General features: G+C 48.3%; 1 protein-coding gene across 1 annotated transcript; it reads left to right on the top strand.

Annotated features, from left to right (window-relative positions):
- Positions 1 to 822: 822 nt before the first annotated feature.
- LOC119433092 (uncharacterized) lies at positions 823 to 10,768 on the top strand. Its single transcript, XM_049659025.1, has 2 exons — positions 823 to 1,235; positions 10,289 to 10,768. Exons 1-2 carry the CDS (start codon positions 840 to 842, stop codon positions 10,538 to 10,540), a joined length of 648 nt encoding a protein of 215 aa, XP_049514982.1. The 5' UTR covers positions 823 to 839; the 3' UTR covers positions 10,541 to 10,768.
- Positions 10,769 to 20,671: the final 9,903 nt, after the last annotated feature.

Genomic DNA, 20,671 nt, shown 5'->3' with positions numbered 1-20,671 from the left:
TGGCGACGGACTTTTTGCGCAAGTGCACCCAGCGACAAGCTGCGCCATCTCTGGACAGCTTCAAGCACTTCTTCGCACTCAATTCTCTACCGTGGCCTTTTGACGTCGCGGAGAGAGTTGACACGGGTTTGCGCCCTTTGGAACGTGTCCTCAGCCTGAGCCTGATGTGGGATATCGACACGTGGTTCCGCGCTTACGTGAACTCAGCCCCAGTTTACGAGTCCAACACCACTGGGGTCCTAACGTTGTTCATCGAGGTAAGTGACTCCTGCTTTGAGAGGAACTATAAAGCGCCAGCCGTCAGCTATTCGTATTGAGGAAGTTCACTTATAAGGAAAAAAATCACGCGCCATTCCACTTCGGTGAAAGTGGATTACCAGCGAAGCAGTTTTGCACACGACATACAGGTGACACAGAATTTCGATCAGAGGTATTAGCTAAATTTTATTTCTCTTGAATGGGGATGGCGGTCATTGCGAAGAAAGACACATGCACACAAACTTTTATTTTGATCAGCGGTCTTAATCGGCGGCAAACATTCGCGTGGAAGACTATACCGCCACCTCAAGGAGCCGGAGGAACTAGACACGTACGACGGGACCGCCGCTCTTTATTATCTTTGTAAGTTCCAGTTCTGTCTGCGCTCCCTAATACGTCAGTTCCTCGAGTTTGCTTTTATGTCTATAGTGAGAATGACATAAACACTTCCCCGCTGTAAAAAAAAATAACAACGGACTTGTCTTCCTGCTTAATGGCAGGCCAGCGCACAAGCATCCTTGTGGCTCGACTTCGTGCGCTCCCTCGACATGACCCACAGCCGAACGCGTTACTACCGACGTATGCATAGCGCCTACAACGCCACCCTTCCGGACAAGGACGAGGTCGTTCGTCGACTCGCCGTCGAAAAGAAAATCCTGTCCGTCCTGGACACTGTGCGAGCATCACGGACCGGTGCGAAGCCCGCGGTAACCAGCTTGCGCAAGATACTAACCACCATCGCCAACGCGAAACTCTCCGACTGGCTCGAACCAATCAGGGCTGCCTCTGGCTCGAAGGCCGCTGATGAGAACCAACTCGTGTCTGTGCAAGACGTGCGCTTGCTACGGGTGGTAGACGAGTTGCTGTCGGCTCACAGCTCGCAACACCTGCTGGAACACTTGTCCTGGTGGCTGCTTCAGCGGCTGACGGTGATTGGATGGCCGCAGGGGTATGACGTCATTGCCGGGAGCGAAACAGTAAGCGCCACGTGTTTTCTGCAGTCTCTGGATGGTGCATGGTAGTGCATGATCAGTACTTTTCAGTGCTAATATTTTGTTTCGTACGGTGACCTCGATATTTCTGTTGAAAGCTTTTGAAGATATACTTCTGGCACTTAATGCTGCTTTGATATCACTCCGAATGTCGCAGTATGATCACATTTTACGTTGCCGACTGTTTTAATGGGTGCGTATTGCAGGCCTGGTTTGCCAACAAAATAGTTGCGAAGTCTTCGTCTGTGCACCTCGCCATAAGCGATGTTCAAATAGTGGAGGGCATGCCATCACCGATGGCTTCCAGCACCTGTTGGGCACAGTACGGCTCTTCGAGATTGTTTTTCGGTACTCTGAGGGAGCCGCTGCTGCGGGAAGTGCTATATGGAGGCCAAGAAGGGTACAGAAAGATGGCAACTTGGCACTTACATTTAGTGATATCGCATTTAAGCAAGACTTTCCCTATTTCGAGGTAGCATCCTCTGGCCCCAAAACGTGGGCCGATCGCGAGGCTGTGTAGTCTGAAAATGTGAGCCAATGGCGAACGCATTGCACTCTAACACAGCGGCTCAAAGCGCTTGCTGTCGGGAGGGAATAATGTCAGGAACTGGCACGTCACACGCGCCAGAAGATTCAAAGGACGACTTTGGCTCGAGAGAAGTAAGGCGTGCGATCGTGGCCTAATGGTTTGAGCACTTTGCGGCAGCTGCAAGATGCCTCTATCATGCATTTCTCTAGAGCATTGTATAGGCAGACTTCACCCTCTTCGGAGGTATCTAACAGTAAACTCGAAGTGTGATAAGCGTGTGTGATCGCGTCAACGCATGAACGAAATCGCAAAAGAAAAACGAGGTGCAGAAACGTCGCTTTGATAAATTAGTGCGCAACGTCGCACACGCGCCTGCGAATGTCGACACGTCACAATCATGGCAATCTAAGTACTCAGAAAGTTAGCAGCGCTAAGTTCTGGCTTGGTTTTGTTTCTGTGCATTTAGCCCTTGTTTATTTGTTTGTTTGTTTGTTTGAGTCTGCCTACCATTCCTATGTGCTATTTGCCTAAACGAGAGGAAATAACATAATAACCCTCATCACTTGTGATGCCAACCTCTTATACACACATATTTAATTAGAAAACAAGACCTCCTGCTTCCTTTTAATCTATTGCAAGTAGCTGGTAATGTTATTATCTGATATCACATAATCTCCTCTTTTATATATGCAGAAGCAAGTTTTCAGTTGTAGATAGTTCAAGAAACCAATTACTAGTTGCTATAGACGTTTTCATCGTCAGGAGGGAGCAACTCTTCACTGGACGGTTACACGCAGGTACAAAGGCACGTGCTGCAGCTTTTGCAGTGCTTTTGCGGAGGTTGCCGACCATAATTGTAACAGCTCATAGGTTGAAACATGTCCACTGGCGAGGCCAATGCAGATCTTGGTGCAAAGGTTCATAGTGAATAATATTGTGTTCAAAACGAATTTCATTGTTTTTATAGGAATGTAGCCCTCCATAAAGATGACAATACCGTAGAGAACATAAAAAGTTGTCGCAGTTTCACCTGAAAGGTGAAGCATCAATTGCGATAGCAAATTTGTAGAGAGATATACGGAGTAATGATATTAGCTTTATCAGCTGTATAAACTTGGACATGCAGCAGCACCGGCAACGCGCCGAACTGTTGTCGACGCCGTCGGCATTTTGCCCGCGTTCGCTCAAAATGCGTGCGGCGTTGGTGACTGTTGCCGGAGCCTCTGATATAAATAGGCACTTGGTGCCGCAGCTAAACGTCGCCTCCCTTCCCTCCCCCTTCCCCCCTCCCCCACGGCCTCTCGCGCATCGGAAGAAGGCGCGTTTGCTCTACATATATGGTGATTGTAAAGGAGGAAAGAGACGCCTACTTCTGCAGCCCTTAAGGAAGCACGGCGCAGAACGCGCGTTTGTTCTCCGCCGTGCGTTCACTCCCCGTGAAAGAGCGCGTCCCTCGCGCCCTTTCACTCGCACATACAGCGTTCGGCGGCGCGCGGCCACGATTTCATCTCCATTGACGTCATACGGAACCTCACGGCGACGGCGACGGCGACGGCGACGGCGACGCCGACGGCAGAAATCTGCTTTTGAGTGTCCATATAATTGCTATCGCAATAAAATGTACTGACGATTTCAAGAAAACAACGATGCATCGATCACGCCATAGCCTGAACTAGTGACATTAACCTGCGTATTCCGACGGGAGCCCAATGCTTGTGAAAAACCAAGCGACCTCCGTACATGGTCTGGTAACCTACGATGAGCTTCTGAGATTTTTCAGAAGCTTGTGTATAACTATAAATGGTGATCACATATAGTGCTCTGTATACATCAATAGCGTATGCCTTTACCTTAACACTTTAAATATTTAGAGTCTGAGAAAATGGTACTAAATAATTTAGCAGATTCACCCGAAGGACGAAGCATTGACTGCGGTAGCAAGTTTCAGCGTTGCGCTTGAATCCTCCGACGGTGTCAAGGGGGCCGACAGTTGGAGTAGCACACTGGGGTGTAAAGGTTACAAGCAGAAATAAGGTGCCTCACAAAGAATGGTCTACGTTTGGATAGGATGACGTATCTTCGTTAAAAGCTTCCGACGAAGATAGGTCCACCTATAGACAATTGCCTTTGACCATTTTTCATAAGACGATTTCCTTTTCAGGTACAATTTCCTTTGACGAAGTTAGGTCCACCTATGGTAATGCTAGTCAGCCTTTCTGAGGCACCTTATCCCTGTTCGTAACTTTTATACCACAGTAACTATACGCGGGTGTCACATGTTGGCGCGACGCACCATGCAAGGCAACTCCAGCTGAGTATAGAAGGAACGGCGTCTCGGTAGCTACAACGCATGTCAACCAACGCTGGATTAATAACGCCGGTGGCATATTATTACAAATATTAGATGAAACGCATTCGGTGAAATTCTAGTTTGGCGTTTACTCCTCCGAACAGAAAATACACACTGCAGCTCAGCAGGAACGCTGGTGTGCTCGTATGCGTTAGCATGACGCTCGTGCAGCAGCGGAAGGCAGATTGCTCCGCTTGCGCCGCCACCGAGGTGATTGAGCGTAGCGTTCGTTGATGGTTCATCCTCTCGCTGCGCCTCGTTTGCAATGCGTTTAGCGGTAAAATGGTTATTACGAGGCCATACTGTTGTGCGCGATCAAGCGACATAGTGGATAGCGAAATATACTTTGCAAAGAAAAAAAGAGGAGACTAGCATTTTCCAATAGTAAAAAAAATATTTGTTAATATAAGGACAGACGGTGCGGATATTTAGCGTAAATATTATTGGTCACCATTTGCATTCGCCCAGTACTTTTCTGGGAAAAGGGGGGGAAAATTATGTGAAGATGCCAGGGAAACAATGGAGTTTGTGTAACGTAGCAAGAGTGGGCTTTTCGTTACCCTATTGGCTCCATTGGCGGTGGCTCGCAGCGTGCTCAAGGTAGATATACCTGGTAGCGAAGCTTCCATAGAAGCCCATACGTTCAAAACATGACGGTTCATGAGGCTTAGCGCCATCTGTGTGAGGAGAGAACACTTCCGGCGGAAGAAAAAATAATGTAACGTCATATCCGTTAAAAACAGAAGTGACGTCATTTTGTTCTCAAAGGCGCGAAATTTGTATTCGGAGGCGGGCCATTACAGCTGTATATTCAAATGGCCCGCCATACGACTTGGCGGGCGTTCCGAGCTTTCAGCACGGAAAGCGAGGCAGGGAAAGGTCTGCTGTACGGTTGTCGAAATCGCATCCCTGCACTAAACATACTTTCTTTGGAGGCCGACGAACGCTTTGGGCGTAGAGTGCTCGTCCTTTCGTCGGACGCGAAGGCCGTCGGCCAGCGCTGTCGCACGAAAACAACTGAAGTGGACAATTATTATCAGGCGGTCGCAACTTGCTGCTTTTGACTGAACAGGTTAAGAAACAATGACACTACCCGCGTCACCAAATTTAGGCAAACGTCGATAAGCAAAACAACACAACATGTGAGGGAGGCGTATTGCAACAGGTGAGCGTTACGAGCGCGCCTTTCTGCACACTTCAAGAGCTGCATTGCATTGCAAGTGATAGCGGCGTGAACGGCCGCCGCTATCGATGGGCGCTCTTACGGTGGGCGATGAAAAAATGGATTTATTGATAATGATGAAGTGAAACATAATTGTCACTTTTTTTCTCGCCATGCGTATATAAAATTGATTCGAACTTTATTTTCGATGAATGAATCTCTGTGTCTCTCTTTAATTATAAAACACTTTTTTTTCTTTCCCAATGTCTGTTCCCTCCAAACATAGTCGCGCTTCAATCGCTGCTCCCATAACCACCCTTGCTGATGTCGGTGACACTTTGTTCTGAACCGCTTTTCGCCCGAAGCTTCGCGACCTATGTGAATCGACCTTGGCGTGCTGCCGTACTAAAACAAACAGGCAGGAAGGTCCTGGATGATCTCCACATTGTTATTCCTCCTAAAGCGTCAGGCAGGCAAGACATACCCTGTGAATGGCGGTGCTGTTTCCTGACATCGCCTTTACCCCGCAACATGCACCCAGATTACCACCAAGGAAGAAGAGCAGCCCGAGCTAAAGCCCTGAATGAACGCTATAGCAGCGCAGAGGGAGCCTACTTCGTTGACGATGCGGGCCCCGTTAGAGGGATTTCCACAGTAGCAGTCATCCACCAAAATCAGGTGGTTGACGGTCTATCAGTAAGGTTCTCGGATGCATCTATTGTAGAAGAAACCGCGATCTCCCTCCCAGCAACACACTCTTCTGCGGACTATATGCTTACCGACTCTAAGGTAGCATATAGGAACTATATGAGAGGACGAATTTCACATCTAGCTCACGCCATCCTATGGCAGGCACGAAGACGAGCCACGAGAAAGAGGCTCATCTGGGTGCCGGGTCACCAGGGGGTAGGCGGAAACGAGTTAGCACACAACTCGGCCCGAGCCTTCCTTCCCCGGGCTCTGTCTACCGACCCCTCAGACCGCTGCGTTCAGTTACCAACACCCATTACAACATACGCAGATATACTGCAACTATATCGCCTGCGCAGACAAACTCTACCTCGTCCCGCTAAGGGACTTACTAAAGCAGAAAAGACTCGTCTGCGCAGGCTCCAAACTATGTCGTACGGCAGCCCGACCGTGCTGGCCAAAAGAGATCCCGAACATTTTAACGCTGCCTGTAAATTCTGTGGCGGTCGGGCTGACCGGTACCACATGGTTTGGTCGTGCCAAGCAAACAGCAGCATAGAGCAAATTACGCAGCCGAGGTGGGAGTGGTGGGAGGAGGCCTTGTTCAGCCCGCCTCTCGAGGACCAGCGGAGCCTCGTGGAGTGGGCGCGGGTGGCAGCCCTGTCCAACGGAGTCCCGGAATAGGGACCCGCCCGACCCTGTCCAGCAATAACTGATACAACATATAACTTTCAATAAATGTTTTTTTCATTCATTCATTCATTCATTCATTCATTCATTCATTCATTCATTCATTCATTCATTCATTCATTCATTATGCTTCCAATAATCTCACGTGAAAACATGTTTAAAAGTTGACAAAACAGGAGACGTATGCTCGGACAATTACTTTCGGCAATGGAACTTTCAGTGCTCGGTTATTTGCCTGTGTCAAACGTACGTATGCGAAATGAGCCGTATCTCCAGCAGACCTCTGAGGCACACGATCACGGAGACGTTAAAATATTATGATGTAGGCTTGGTTTAAGGCATAACGCTAGCTGTGTTCTGTAAGACCTGCGTTGTGTACCAAGCAGTGTGTTGTGGTATCTGTTGTCATGTAACCGCGCGTGCGTACACACCATTGTACACCATTGTTCGTTGGTTTGTTGATCTCTATGAGCCATTTCATTTGTGCGACATGTGTGTCGCTCTAGATGGCAAAGTTGTGCTAGCTGCTTTAGAAGGCAATCTTTTGAAACTTCCACTAATTTTCATGTATTTCTTTCACCACGCAAATAAAGTTGCTGACAGTGAAACTAAACTCACTGACAACCCGTCGTGGTTGCTCAGTGGCTATGGTGTTGGGCTACTGAGCACGAGGTCGCGGGATCGAATCCCGGCCACGGCGGCCGCATTTCGATGGGGGCGAAATGCGAAAACACCCGTGTACTTAGATTTAGGTGCACGTTAAAGATCCCCAGGTGGTCCAAATTTCCGGAGTCCCCCACTACGGCGTGCCTCATAATCAGAACTGGTTTTGGCACGTAAAACCCCATAATTTAAACTCACTGACGGCTAGCGTTAGGCACCTGAAGCATGAGGTCGCAGTTTCATAAATTCATAACGACTCCGGTGGCTGCATTACGATGGCAGCGTAATTTGAAACGCTCATGTGCCTGAAACATCCTCACGCAGTAAACAACACTTAGTTTGCGAGATAACGGCGGAGGCCGCCGTCCGCGTCCCACATTAGGACGTCGCTTGTTACGAAGATATGCCTGCCTGTTAAAGTATACGAATGATTTCGACAACACATAATCCGGGAAACAATTTTAAAAATTTTGGATGCCAAATGTAAGACAGTGCAGTAGCAAGTGTACTTTAGTTACGAACTTAAAAACCTGTTGCCTTTAGTTTCTTTTGTATAATAATTTATCAGTACGTAGCGCCTAAAAAGAGGTGATGGGAAGGAAACATTTTGGAAAACGTACTGATTTCTAGTGCTGTAGTAATAAATAGCCACAAAGCCTGTGTTATATTGCCAGAACCGAGTACGAAGCTCTTCAAACGCATGTACCGCAGCTATCAGTATGAGAGGTAACAATCGACCGCCTTCCATTGGGGCATTTAATCCTAATTGAACATTATTGAAAAGATGTAACTGCACGCCCACATACCACAATCTGTCGTTTAGTACCACGAATGAGCGGTCGCTTTAGACCGAGCTACTTAAATAATTCGCCATGTTGGATCAGTGCTAAGCGAATCGTTCACGGATTATTTTTTCGTTTATGAACATGTTTCAGATTTTCTTTGCGTGGTAAATCTAGAGATAAGAAAGAATAGTAAAAAGAGTTGCATGTTTCACTGCAAAAATCAAGCCCGGTAAAATCGCTCCATGTGGGTCGGGCACTCCTCGTCTCCGGAGACCCTCTAACCATCCGCGCGTAAAATGCACATTTACTGACAGGGATTATGGTGATGAGGATGATTCCTAATGGCATTCCTTCGAAACGGAGCACCGACAAATAGTAACTTACACCCTGTTTGAGCTAATCCGTTATTATATACATATTATGCAGTGTTCCTTTTGTCTCTCTCTCCTTGAACTTTTCTCAATCTCACTATTCTACAGTTAGCAGCGGCAAACGCCTGATGACTTCCTTGGCAGTACGGCCCCGGCGCAGGACTACGCCTGTAACTACCCTGGCCCTATCAATCTCGTTCCTTCTTTTATTGCGATCGCAAGTATGTGGACACTCCAGGCGCATTTCTGCCTTCGCCGCCGGTGTCGGCGTCATGTTCCGTATAAAGTCCAAGGCCGATAACACCGTCTCCGCGTTCCGTATGTTGTATGTGCGAGTGAAAGCGTGCGAGCGTGAGCCGACAATCGCGGCTCAATCTCTCGCGCACAAGGGAGGAAAGCCGGGGTGGAAGCACGACGTCTTCAGTCGCGCGCATAGCACCGGGGGAGGGGAGCGAGCGAAGGGAGGGGGTGTTGTGCTTCGCAGCAACAGCGTATGGCACGGCCGCGCGCGCTCGCACGGACTTGAAAGTGCTTGAAAGTGGTCGGTTCGCACGATCTTGAAAGCGGTCTGCTTTGGGGGAACAGTCTAAGCGGGCCGAGAGCTCGTAGCTTTGCGCGTGCAGTGTTCTCGTCGCTCAGTTTGCATTGAAGCAATAGACGGCACGAAGCTCACATCGCTCGCTGCTGCTGCTGCTGCAGCAGCACTTCCCCACGTCAGCGTTTTGACAACGAGTGTCCGTGGTCATCGAGTGTGATGTGTTCTTGTCTACCTGTGCGCACAGACGCCATGCTTGTTAATTTAGCAAGTGAATGTTTATAAGTTTACACGGGCGATAAAACTACTATCCTTACTTCGTATGGCTGTCTACTAATTTGCTATCGCAATCGATGCTTCGCCTTCCGGCCGAAACTGCGACTTTTTTCTTTTTCCACGAATATTCTAAATGTATCTTCCAATCACCAACTCGCCCAACTTGCCACATTACTAAATGTATTTTTTTATCTTGACTGCTGACCAGTTAATGGTTTTAGCAGCTGTGGACTATGCAGAAGCCGACAATCTGTGACTTGCAGGTCATTGGCTTCCACATAAACTCGACCGTTCGGCCTAATCTCATATGGAACGGCCAGCGCATGGGGTAATGCGATCGTCGTCACCGTCGTCTTGCTGTTTTCATCACACGCGTACTGACGTCACCGGCACACATGATTCTAGGTCTACTTCCGCAAATGGTCTATCTATCTGTCTGTCTGTCTCTGCCTGTGTCTGTCTGTCTGGTCTGTCCGTCTGTCCGTCCATCCGCCCGTCCTTAAAGATTTAATGAAACATTGGCATTTTACGTTACCGTAATCTGATTATGAAGCACGCAGTAGTGGGGGACTCCCGATTAATTTTCCACCTTGGGTGTTTTACCACGCGCCAAGAACAACGATACAGGACCATCCTTTGCATTTCGCGAGCAGGGAATCAAACCCGCGACCTCGTGCTCAGCAGCCCAATGCCATATAGCCGCTATGCCGCCCTTCGTTGTGATCCAAGTTATCTGCTAGCTTGAGCCATTGATGTGGCCTGGCTGTGGTCTGGTAAGTGCCATTGGATATGTGCCCGTAAAGACAGGTTACACCTTCATACTTACATAATATAAACTTAATCCTTAAAATGCTTACCAGTAACGAATTCACTATCACTAAATTACATATGCACTACCAGTTGAGTGTTAATCGCAATAACGTAGATAATAGTCGCCAAAGGATGCGTTCTGTTAGATTTTTCTGTTTCGTTCTTTTTTTCCCCCAGGCTGCAAAATATGCCGTCAAGCTGGACTGCTACACACTGGCAGCCACCAGGTTCGCTCTGCTGTTCGCATCGGAGAGCGCAGTCCAGCTGTTCTCGGTTGAAACGCGTCACCGCGCCGAGACATTCCTCAGAGACCTCATCTCAGACTTGGCGGACGTAGCTGGCAAGGCTCCCTGGCTGAGCGACAAGGCTAAAGCCGCCGCTCGGAAAACGCTTCTGGAAATTGAAGTACGCATTCCACGAGGCAGCTAAAGGTGCTTGAGGGTGGCGATAACATAAAGGACTACGGGCATTTAATGTACGTCAAATGAATGTCCTTTCAATCTTACATAAAAGCAATGACAAGCCTCAGAGCACCCTCAATGCCGTCGAACCCGGATATACCGAACCCACATACAACGAATTATTCTGGATAACGAACACCAGTATTATCTCTGAAAATGTTTATACAATTTTTATTTTATATATCGAAATACCTATATACCGAACTTTATTGTGGTGCCCTTCAGATTCAATGTATCCAGGTTTGACTGTAATTCATTATGATAGCTTTTCGACAGCCTATAAGGTTTTGGTAAAACTTGCTGCTGGGATAGTTTGTACATAGTAACTGGTGTGAAATAGACGTGGTACAACCACAGAAGGAAGATGATTCGTTCGTCTTCTTCCTTCCGTGGTTGTAGCGCGTATATTTCCCACCAGATATACGTTCCATTTTCTTGTTGTTTTTTCCGGGAGGGTGACGGTATAGTGACGTCATGACGTAGAAGGTGGTCACGTGGGAGAAGGACAACGCGACGTTTTGGCACTCGCTTCTGCTCGCTTGGTCACCTCCTACGCTGCATGCTACTCGTTGTGAAGCCCAGTGAAGCAGCACAGCGGGCTATATCACCAAATGAGTGTATAATTGGTCAAGCACAAACAGATTCAGTGCTTCATTTTTAGACTTCCATTAAAACGCAAACGAGCGCTGTCATGAAAGAGCGTGTTCAAATTTCACAACTGTAAAATCGACTAGGTTATCAATATAAAAAAAACAGATGGGGACTTGTGTTTTCCAATCCAATATCGAAAGTGTTTCAACTTTCTAATTGTAGCAGAAAAGATTGAGAGGAAATGTGAAACGTATTAGCTGAAATACCCGTGATACAGTTCACTCAACTCAGCAGAATTTTAGAGAGAGTGCAGATTGTCAGCACAGTTTCTTTGTTCGCCAAAGGGAGCACTTGAAGGATTCTATCGATCACGTGTGTGGCCACTTTTCTATACCAAGCGGACTACAATAATTGCTGTAGTTCCTATATAATGAGTCCTAAGTAAACATTGAAAATCGAGAATATAAATTAACAAATTTGATACATCGATGTCAAATGCGTATTTATTCGTGTCTCAGTTTTCGCATATTCCTACACGCCCACCAAATATTTTAATAATATAATGATGATAACAGTACAATTTTTTAAACAGCATAACTACCGAGGCAGCCGCAACAAAAAAACTGCTACCAAGAAACGACGAGACAGCCATCGCTACATTGGGAGCATACAGCATGCCCATAAGCTTGCACACTAAAATTCTACTAGCGAGTACAAAAGGTCAAATTATAAGGAAACCATCACAGTGGGGATACAAAAAAAAAACGAAAGATGTGCATTAAAGATCATCTGTGACAATACTAACACAAACATGTATGACTACGTCTTTTACAATGCTCCTGTCGCGAAACCGATATTCGATTTTTATTCTCTTTATTGTTCCCATCTGAGCGTTATAGTAGCTATGGCATTGTCCTGCTTTGCCCGAGGTCGCGGGTTGAAGTCCCGGCCGCGGCGGCCTCATTTCGACGAGATTGAAGTGCAACAACGCCGTGCACTTAGTTTTAGGTGCACGATAAATAATTATTCGAAACTTGACAACTTCTAGATTCTGAACGCCGTGTTAATATTATTATTATCCTCTCCCTCGCCAAAGGTTGTTCTCTGGCCCCCAGACTTGGGAGCGTCGAACACGACGCTCTGGAAGCTGTACTCGCAATTTGGCGTCTCTCGCGAGCCGCGAAGCGACAAGGCTGCCGGCGGTGGTCCGTCCTCGCCTCCTCTCTCCGCAACTAAGCCTCTCACGCTGTTCGACCAATGGCGGCACGCGAGCGACGTCTACCGCCGTCTGCCCGCCGCCGAGCGGGAGCGTATGCACCTGCTGTGGCAGAACGACGAGTTGTCGCCATTCTTCTTCGACCGCTGGAACCGGAGGCTACGGGTTTCGCAGGCCGCTCTGCTGAGCCCGCTCTACGGGCCCAATTCCGTGGAGGCGCGAGATGCCGACTATGGCGGCCTCGGTGCAGCCTTCTTGCTACACGTACTGCGAGCATTTGAGCAGCCGGTAAGCTAGCTCGACGAGCACTGCCGTCCCCACCTGCCCGTGAAAGGCCCGTAATTTAGCTCCCTAATCCCTACCTGCCCTGGAGGCTCGATAGAACCTCCAGGGCAGGTAGGGATTAGGGAGAATCTATGGGTGTCACTGACACCCATAGATTCTGCAAAATGTTTAAACTGCGCGAAGAAGGCGGGACGGGAATAGAAACATAGACGCACACACAAAGCGCAGTGTTTAAACAATTTGCAGAATCTATGAACCGATTGGCCAACAACATGCCTTACACCCATAGAGTTTGCCACACAAGCTGCAGGAGGAAGCACTCAATACCGTTCCTGCAAAGGCATGTCGCAGTGATGTGATTACGCGGTGATGTCAAATTGACGCCTGCCCGTAAAAAAAATCATAATGTAATTCGTAATCCCTACCTACCATGGAGGCACAATGGCCTTTGCGTTCTCTGCCCGAGCACGTAGGTCGCTGACAAACTGCAGGAGGAAGCACTCAATACCTATCCTCTACAGACATGTCGCTGACGTCAAATTGACGCCGTCCAGTAAAAAAAAATAATGTATTTCGTAATCCGTACCTACCAAGGAGTCACAATGGCTTTGGCGTTCTCTGGCTAGCAAGTGGTCTCGGGTCACTGACACCCATAGAGTTTACTACGCAAACTGCAGGAGTAAGCAGTCAATACCGCTCCTGCACAGACTTATCGGTGACGGCAGATTCAAGAAGCACAGGTGCCCGGAGTTATTGAGGATCGTCAAGCACGTGTTCGAATTTGGTCGGATGAGCCGAAGCTGAATAATGCCAAGTTTATTGGACTGCGTCATCACAAAATGAGCGTGGGATTGCAAATATATTAGGTCGTTATTCTTGGCGCTTGGATCGACCGCACGATAGTGAAAACAGCTGCCAGTAATATTTTAACCTAAATGCAGAACACTGGGCTGCCCTCCAGACTTATAGTCACGTGATCGTCATACTAAATACGTGTTCCTTCTTTTCTTTTTCCTCATTTTGCCATTGGTCATTACTTTTCTAAACCCTTTTCCTTCTTTCTCTGTGTAAAGTATATAGCAGGCCGGAAAACTTTGGCCGAGGCCGAACTCTCGGGCTTTCTTATAAAAGTTGTCTCCCTCTCATTGAAAGGGACAAATGACTCAAGCTGTAAAACACCAGGCGTTGATAAAGTGAGCTCTCTGTAGAGAACTCGCTTTATTTATAAAAATGGCATATATACTATGTTTACTGGCAGAAATTGATGATGGCACTCTGTTTAAGCAGTTTCCCACCCGAAAAGGATACTCTAGACATTTATCAAGCTGTCGCCGTCGTTTTCGGTAAAACCTCTGGAGCATGCAGAATTCTTGAGCGAGCTTTAAAGCAGGCAATGTCGATGCCACTAGAGCCATACCCCAGTCCATCACCTTCCTTCGTCGAGACACTAATACGATACAGTTGGTTCCATTAATTGTAAGCAAACTGAGTCAGCACCTCCTAGACTAGTTTTCAAACAAACCGCGTCTAGAAGTTGGTAACTGAATCGGTTGTTCTAAGTTGGCAGACCTCTCACGGCTGTCTTGCGAAGCATTTTGGCTGCTAAGAAACCGTCCGCAGTAGCTGAAAGATCACTGTTAATGAGATACTTAAATGTGGACTCGACTGTATTAGACAAGTCCTACAAAATATTGTCACGTTATGTTGGCCCCTACCATCTCGTGCGCACTGTCATTAACGAGGCCCGGCTATGAGAGCGCTCCACTAAATCCTAGGTTTCCGTCTACCATCATCACCAGTGACCTACCTGTAGTCCATGGGCGCTCTGATGGAAAGCTTTTGCAGTCTGTTTTTATTCCATTTGTGCCGCTAGCCATCCACGATTGGCCAAGCGTTTTTCGGGCCACCCCCACTTCATCTGTGTGTCACGCGACGTCACAAAAAAAAAAAAACAGCGGGAATTCACCATCCGATATCTCGTGTACACACTGATCATGAATTATGAGGCCTAACCAAAGCAAGGTAACTATTGGTTATTCTACACCTTTTTAGCCATTAGCCAAAATTTTTCCGGCTGCGCCCACTTCGCCTGCCCGTCACGCGACGTCACAAAACCGCGAAAATGCACCACCTCAAAGGGTCATGTACGCACTAAATATGCATAATATGTCGATGTCACGGAGCGGCATATTTTCGAATGGTTTGGACGCTGATTAACGACACGCCGAATTACGAGCGTCAAAAACGTGGGCTCCTGACTGTGCAGCGTATAATTTATTCGGCATCGACACGCCGAATTACGGGCGTCAAAAGCGTCGTGGCCGCTCGGGCTGCCATCTCGATTCCAGACGCGACACGCCGATTACGGACCCAGAAGTGTGCGTGTACGTCTGCGTGGTATGCCGGGTTCCACCTTGGCCCTTGACATTGGGAGAGAGGATAATCTGCGGTTCTTCGTCCATGGTGAAAGGGACGCGGCCAAGATTGTTCGGAGCAAAGAGCCGTGAATTCGTAGAACTCTACATAGCGGCAGTTTCCCTACATAGGGAACTAGGGAAAGGAGAGGCTATTTAAGCGCAGGTTTTGGGCCCTGCTGATTAGTCTAGAAGCTGAACCTATGCGCTGCTGAGAAGCCGTTGGGGGGCTAGTGCCGTCCAGTATTGCCTGGGCCGCCCGGCCACGTCGGAACTCCGAGGAACTTGTTGACGTACGAGACGTCAAACCAGCGTCTGCAACGAAGCTCACGGTAGTTCGCCTCAAGTTAGCTCAACCTGCTTGAGAGAAGACGTTCAATCTAGACTCCCGGGAAATCCAGCTCAGCAATTCGCATCCACCTCGACAAGATCGGACCGCCAGCATTCTTCGGGAAAGCTTTGTGCACCGACTTCCACGGTTTATGGACTTGCTGCTGCTGCACGGCCATGCGTATGACACCATTTGTTTTCTTTTGAACTTTGATTTCTTTTGAACTTTGCTTTAGTGAAATACTGTTAAGTGTGTTCTTGTCTATTTGATCCTCGCACTGTTTCATATGTATATGTTCTGTTAATCGCTCGTATTTATTGGTCTTCATCATTGTGTGATATTAAGTTCAGGTGTGTTAGTCTGTCTTGTGTTTTTCTTATTATTTTATTTTATTAACTTGTGTATATTTATCAGTCGATAAATATCTTGTTTTTTTGTTGTTGTTGTTGTTGTTTACTCCCGACTCTGACTTTTTTCACTGTGTTCGCTCAAGTACGGAACGACCAACCGGCTTGTCTACCCCGTCGATCGACTTCGCGCCGACGACAAATCGGGGACAGCTGTGACAGTCGAACAAAACTTAATTTCTTTCTCCGTAACAGCAGGTTGCCCCGTTCCGAGAGGAATAAAAGATGGCGGCTCGCTGATCGCTTTGGCACTACCTACACGGAGTGACCGGGGAGAACGAATTTCTCTGAGTATAATAGAAAAAATCGTGGCAGTATAAGGTCATCGAGCTATTGACGCGGTACAAGATATCGCTCTGCCAACCATGTCAGCCAATCACATAAGAAAGTCCTATCGAGGTAGGCAATGCTATTTGCTTTCAAATCAAACAAAGGTAACCATCTATAAACAAAGGGAGCGTTTTTATTGGAAAATTCAAACAACGTTGCGGGCAACCACCCGATGTTTGCGTCGGCGGTTGCGTGAAATTGACGTCAGAAGATTGGAATAAAATCACAATAGAATAGTTTTACGTTATGCGGGCCCCATGCCTCGCGTCTTACACCGTACCGCTCTCGCTAGAGTCCTAATTGTACCGAAGGGGGTGCTTCTGCCACCGGCGTGTAATGTCACGGGTGGTTGTGGTTTGTGACGCGCTGATGGTTCCGTGGTCGGTGCTTGAATGATATCTTTGAGCGAATTCTGGCGGGCGCAGGCCGAAGGCATCGACGACGGCCTGGTTCCCTTGCTAGACACCGGCGCCGTGGCGTACAAGGCGGGTGGCCTCCGATGTGGCGTCGACTTTCTCGCAAATCTTCGCGAGATTGTCGCCCTCGGAATAGCGTGGCACGCCATGAAGAAGCGCAACGCTATGACTACGGGCCGGCATTCGGAATTTGCCACTGCCGCAACCACGACGGATGAACGTGGCCGGATCCGCACGTACAGCTCGGACCAGTTGTTTTTTCTGGCACATTGCCGAAGCAGGTGGGTGTTTGCAGTGCGCCGGCAAGGAAGAGTTCTAGACCATATTCATGATTTTTTTTGCTAAGGTACCTTTCCTACAAGACGCTCTGAAGCCCAGTTTCATATCATGAAAAATTGGCAAAAAATTGTTCAACTTTATTTCTGGCCACCGAGAGTGCCTTCATAAAAAGCAACAGCACATTTTAGAGCGCAGTTCTTAGGCGCCCGTTTCTGCAGAGAGCGTCGGCGTAGCCGAGTAAACGAGCACAGCTAAAGATGAAAGCGAACGCGGAGCGCAGTGGGGGATGAAAGACGCGAGGAGGAAGGTATGGCGAAAGCGTGAGAAGAAAAGCATAGTGCGGCGACGATGGCTACGCGATGGCGCTATAGTAGCGCGTGTCGTCTGGGAGGTCTGTCGGTGGCGGTTGCTGTGCATCGCGCCCACGCGTCACCCACGCGTAGGCTCTCGCGATCTCCGGATTAGTAGGCAGTAGCGCAACACCTTGTTCCGTTTGCAACGTGTCGCACGAGACATATTACTCGCGCCAGCCAATATATCGCGAAATGAAAACAGGTGTAGAGCTGCGCTCAAATTTCGCATTAGGGAGTATCGTAATTCTCGGTGATTTTTTACAGCGTAAGCTGTTATGGGCTCATTCCAATAGCCGTTTCGGTTCGCGATGGTGTCCGCCGTTGCGGCCGCCTCTGCGGACGGCGTCCGGTGATCGTGACCGCTATCGCTGGAAATGCGAAAAAAGCATTCGGTTCCCGCAGGGATCGAACTCGCGTCCGCTGCGTGGGAGCCAGGGGTGCGATCGCGCACAGCTCGCTTTTCCATTCCTTCGCTTACCCTCTCTGGATTGATCAGAATTGTGATTGCGTCAGCGGCTGTCAGAGACAGCGGGGCGGTACCGCAGAATTCCCACATTTGTGACGTAGCAGTCAAACCGAACGTGCGGAAAGCGAGCTGTTTGCGCGATCGCAGCCCAGATACTCTACCACTGAGCCAAGCAAGCGCTTGCTATCGGGCACCGGAAAAATGCGCTTTAAACGCAGGCGCAGACGATCCGAGCCTCCGCCAGTATGGTGGTGCGATCTATTTAAGGCGCCTGCAAACGCAGCGTGTGCATGCGCAGACGACAAGATGCCATTCAGACCGCAATGAAAAAAAAAAACGCGATCCCCAGTCTCCGCCAGTATGGTGGCGCCATCTAGTTAAGATGCCAGCAAACGTCACAGGCCTGCGCGGCCAGGCACCATCGGGCTCAGCATACTGCTGTGCAGAGAGCATTACAAGCCGCAGCTCGTCGTCGACGCGGGGCTGGCAGTTCAGATCGTTCTCGTCAAAACGAGGTAAAGAGACTGTCGCGAAGACCCTGGTGTGTGTAGTGCCGAAATTGGAGCTACTCTTAAGCCGCTCCATCAGCTTACGCTGTGACTGTGCTGTGTGTGCCGCGCAGGCCTGTGACTTTTTTTTTATTTCAGTGCAAATTTATTATTATTGGTAAAAATTATTTATTTAGTAAACAGTTCAGTGAACATTCCGCAGCTGAAGCTTCACTCCACCTTATAAAAAAACGCAACTATAGGCTTCGTGTCAACCTTTCCACGCAGAAATCAGAAGTTTTAGTCATCAGGCAGCGTATAGCAAGTACGATACGTTGGGCATTTCAAGGCTAATTGCAGCATATCAAGCACGCAATGTATCCAAAGAAAGCATTGGGACATTTGACAGCTCTATTTAATTGTAATGTAGAAATAATAAGCAATGCGGAAATAAATATCAACGAAAAGACAACTTGACACTGGTGGGAACCGAACCCACGTGATCTACATTACGCGTGAGATATTCTACGACTTAAGGCCCGTAATTAAAGTCGCACGGCCGGTAATTGTATAGTTAGTTTTCTTTTGAGCAGCCTTTAAAGAGCACCTAAACAGGCGACGCGTGCCCTCTTGCTGCACGTGCGAGACGATATGCTAAAGATCGTAAGCATGCATTCTCCACACAGCTTACTTTCGCTAACCAAGATGGCGGCGGTCCTGCTAACAGCGCTGTACAAGCTGAGACACGTGTTTGAAAACCCTCGGTGCGGCGCAGCGAAACACGGTGGCAGGAATGGTGTCACTGAACCGCATGTTGATACTTCAATTACGATTCTATTGCGAGATCCGCCATCTTGGTTGCGTCAAAGAAGGTCTGTCGAGAAACGCACTTGAAGGTTTTGCTTATCGTCGCCGGCTCCGGCCTTTCCCTCTGTTTGCGTTCCGTGTCTTTCGGAATGAAAAAAACGCCTATCTGCATGTAAGTGTAGGTTCACGGTAAAAAATATAAATAAATATATTAAAAAATAAAAAGGTCACAGGCCTGCGCGGCACACGCAGCACAAAGTGTAAGCTGGTTGAGCGGCGCAAGAGTAGCTCCAATTTCGGCACCACGCACAACAGGGTCTTCGCGGCAAAGTGTCTTCGCCTCGATTTTGACGAGAACGATCTGAACTGTCCACCCGGCGTCGACGGCGAGCTACGGCTTGTAATGCTCTCTGCACAGCAGTCTGCTGAGCCCGATGATGCCTGGTTGTAGCCGCGCATGTAGCTCTACCATTCACTTCTTCAGCAGCGGTTCGTACCTTGCGAGGAGACGTCATAACGTCTACCGAAGAGGTGCCCAGAATAAGGGCACACATGTAACATCAAGATAGCGTTGATTGCGCTTCTTCGGAATCGCAACTAGTCGTCTGTGCCTGCGCGCCTGCCTATAGGGCGCGTTTAAAGGGAATATTTCTGCTGCCTGATAACAAGCGCTTGCGTGGCTCAGTAGCAAAGTATCCGACTCGCATGCAGTGGTCCTGGGTTCGATCCCGGCGGAGAGCGGGCACTTTTTTCTCATTTCCGGCGATAGCGGTTACGGCCAAACGCCGGCGACGGCATCATCGCGAACCGAAACGGCTATTGGAATAAGCCCATGACAGCTTACGCTGTAAAAGCAAAGAGGCACACTGTGCAGACACGGGACGTGAAAGCCCACAAATTGATGAGGTATAAAGGACCACAGGCCTTACCCCTGCAACTTCCTAAAATATGGTTACGATGATAAAACTAATGATAACGTATTATGATCGCGAACCTGTCATCGGGTCCCGTATAATGTCAATAGTCCCGTATACTCGACCACCATTTTGCTTCAATTTCGGCTACTAAAATTGCAGCGAGAAGTTTCCAACTTGTCTTTTGCTCTCCATATCCGGTGCGCAGGTGCAGAGGACACCTTCCTAGGGAGAGCTTGCGTGGCACGGATTGTAACGTCGCTGTTCGTCACGTACGCGGCTTCGCTGACGCATTCGGCTGCGTGCGTGGCTCGCCAATGGCACCAGCAAATGATTGCGACGTTTCGGACTTATTCTGAGCGGCGAACGATCGGATGCCAAAACAGTGTGGTTTTCTTTTTCTTTTTTCTTTTATGTCCACAACTACGGTCATCTCACGTGCCGCATTCGTGCTCTTTGTGTGTTAACTCGGAGTTATATTTCCCGGACTATTTTTTTACTAATTCTGTGGACGGACCCACCTAAGCTCCGCTTAATGAGAGACGTCTGATTCATCTCACGTTTGATATACTCTGTACGAATGAACGCTTCCTTATTCGTCTCAGGTGGTTTGATTCAAGATGGCCTGGATGTGAGTGTCCGGTTGCTACTGGAGCCAGTACGCAGCATCGTCTGCGTGCCACATTGACTGTTCTAGGCCTGTTTGATGTAGAGTAGTAAAGAACAGACTTTTCAGACAATTATATTTCGCATATTAGTCACGTAAAACGTGGACTCCTACATGCGTGCGATGCTGCGAATG

Source organism: Dermacentor silvarum, chromosome 11 (assembly GCF_013339745.2).
Source record: "Dermacentor silvarum isolate Dsil-2018 chromosome 11, BIME_Dsil_1.4, whole genome shotgun sequence".
Classification (NCBI taxonomy): domain Eukaryota; kingdom Metazoa; phylum Arthropoda; class Arachnida; order Ixodida; family Ixodidae; genus Dermacentor; species Dermacentor silvarum.
Note: the sequence above shows the minus strand (reverse complement) of the source record. Positions and strands in the feature narration are given on the sequence as shown.

Coding starts and splice junctions, on each gene's coding strand:
- LOC119433092 (XM_049659025.1), top strand. CDS start 840: ATGCATAGCGCCTACAACGCCACCCTTCCGGACAAGGACGAGGTCGTT. Junction 1,236..10,288: donor TCATTGCCGGGAGCGAAACA/GTAAGCGCCACG, acceptor TTTTTCCCCCAG/GCTGCAAAATATGCCGTCAA.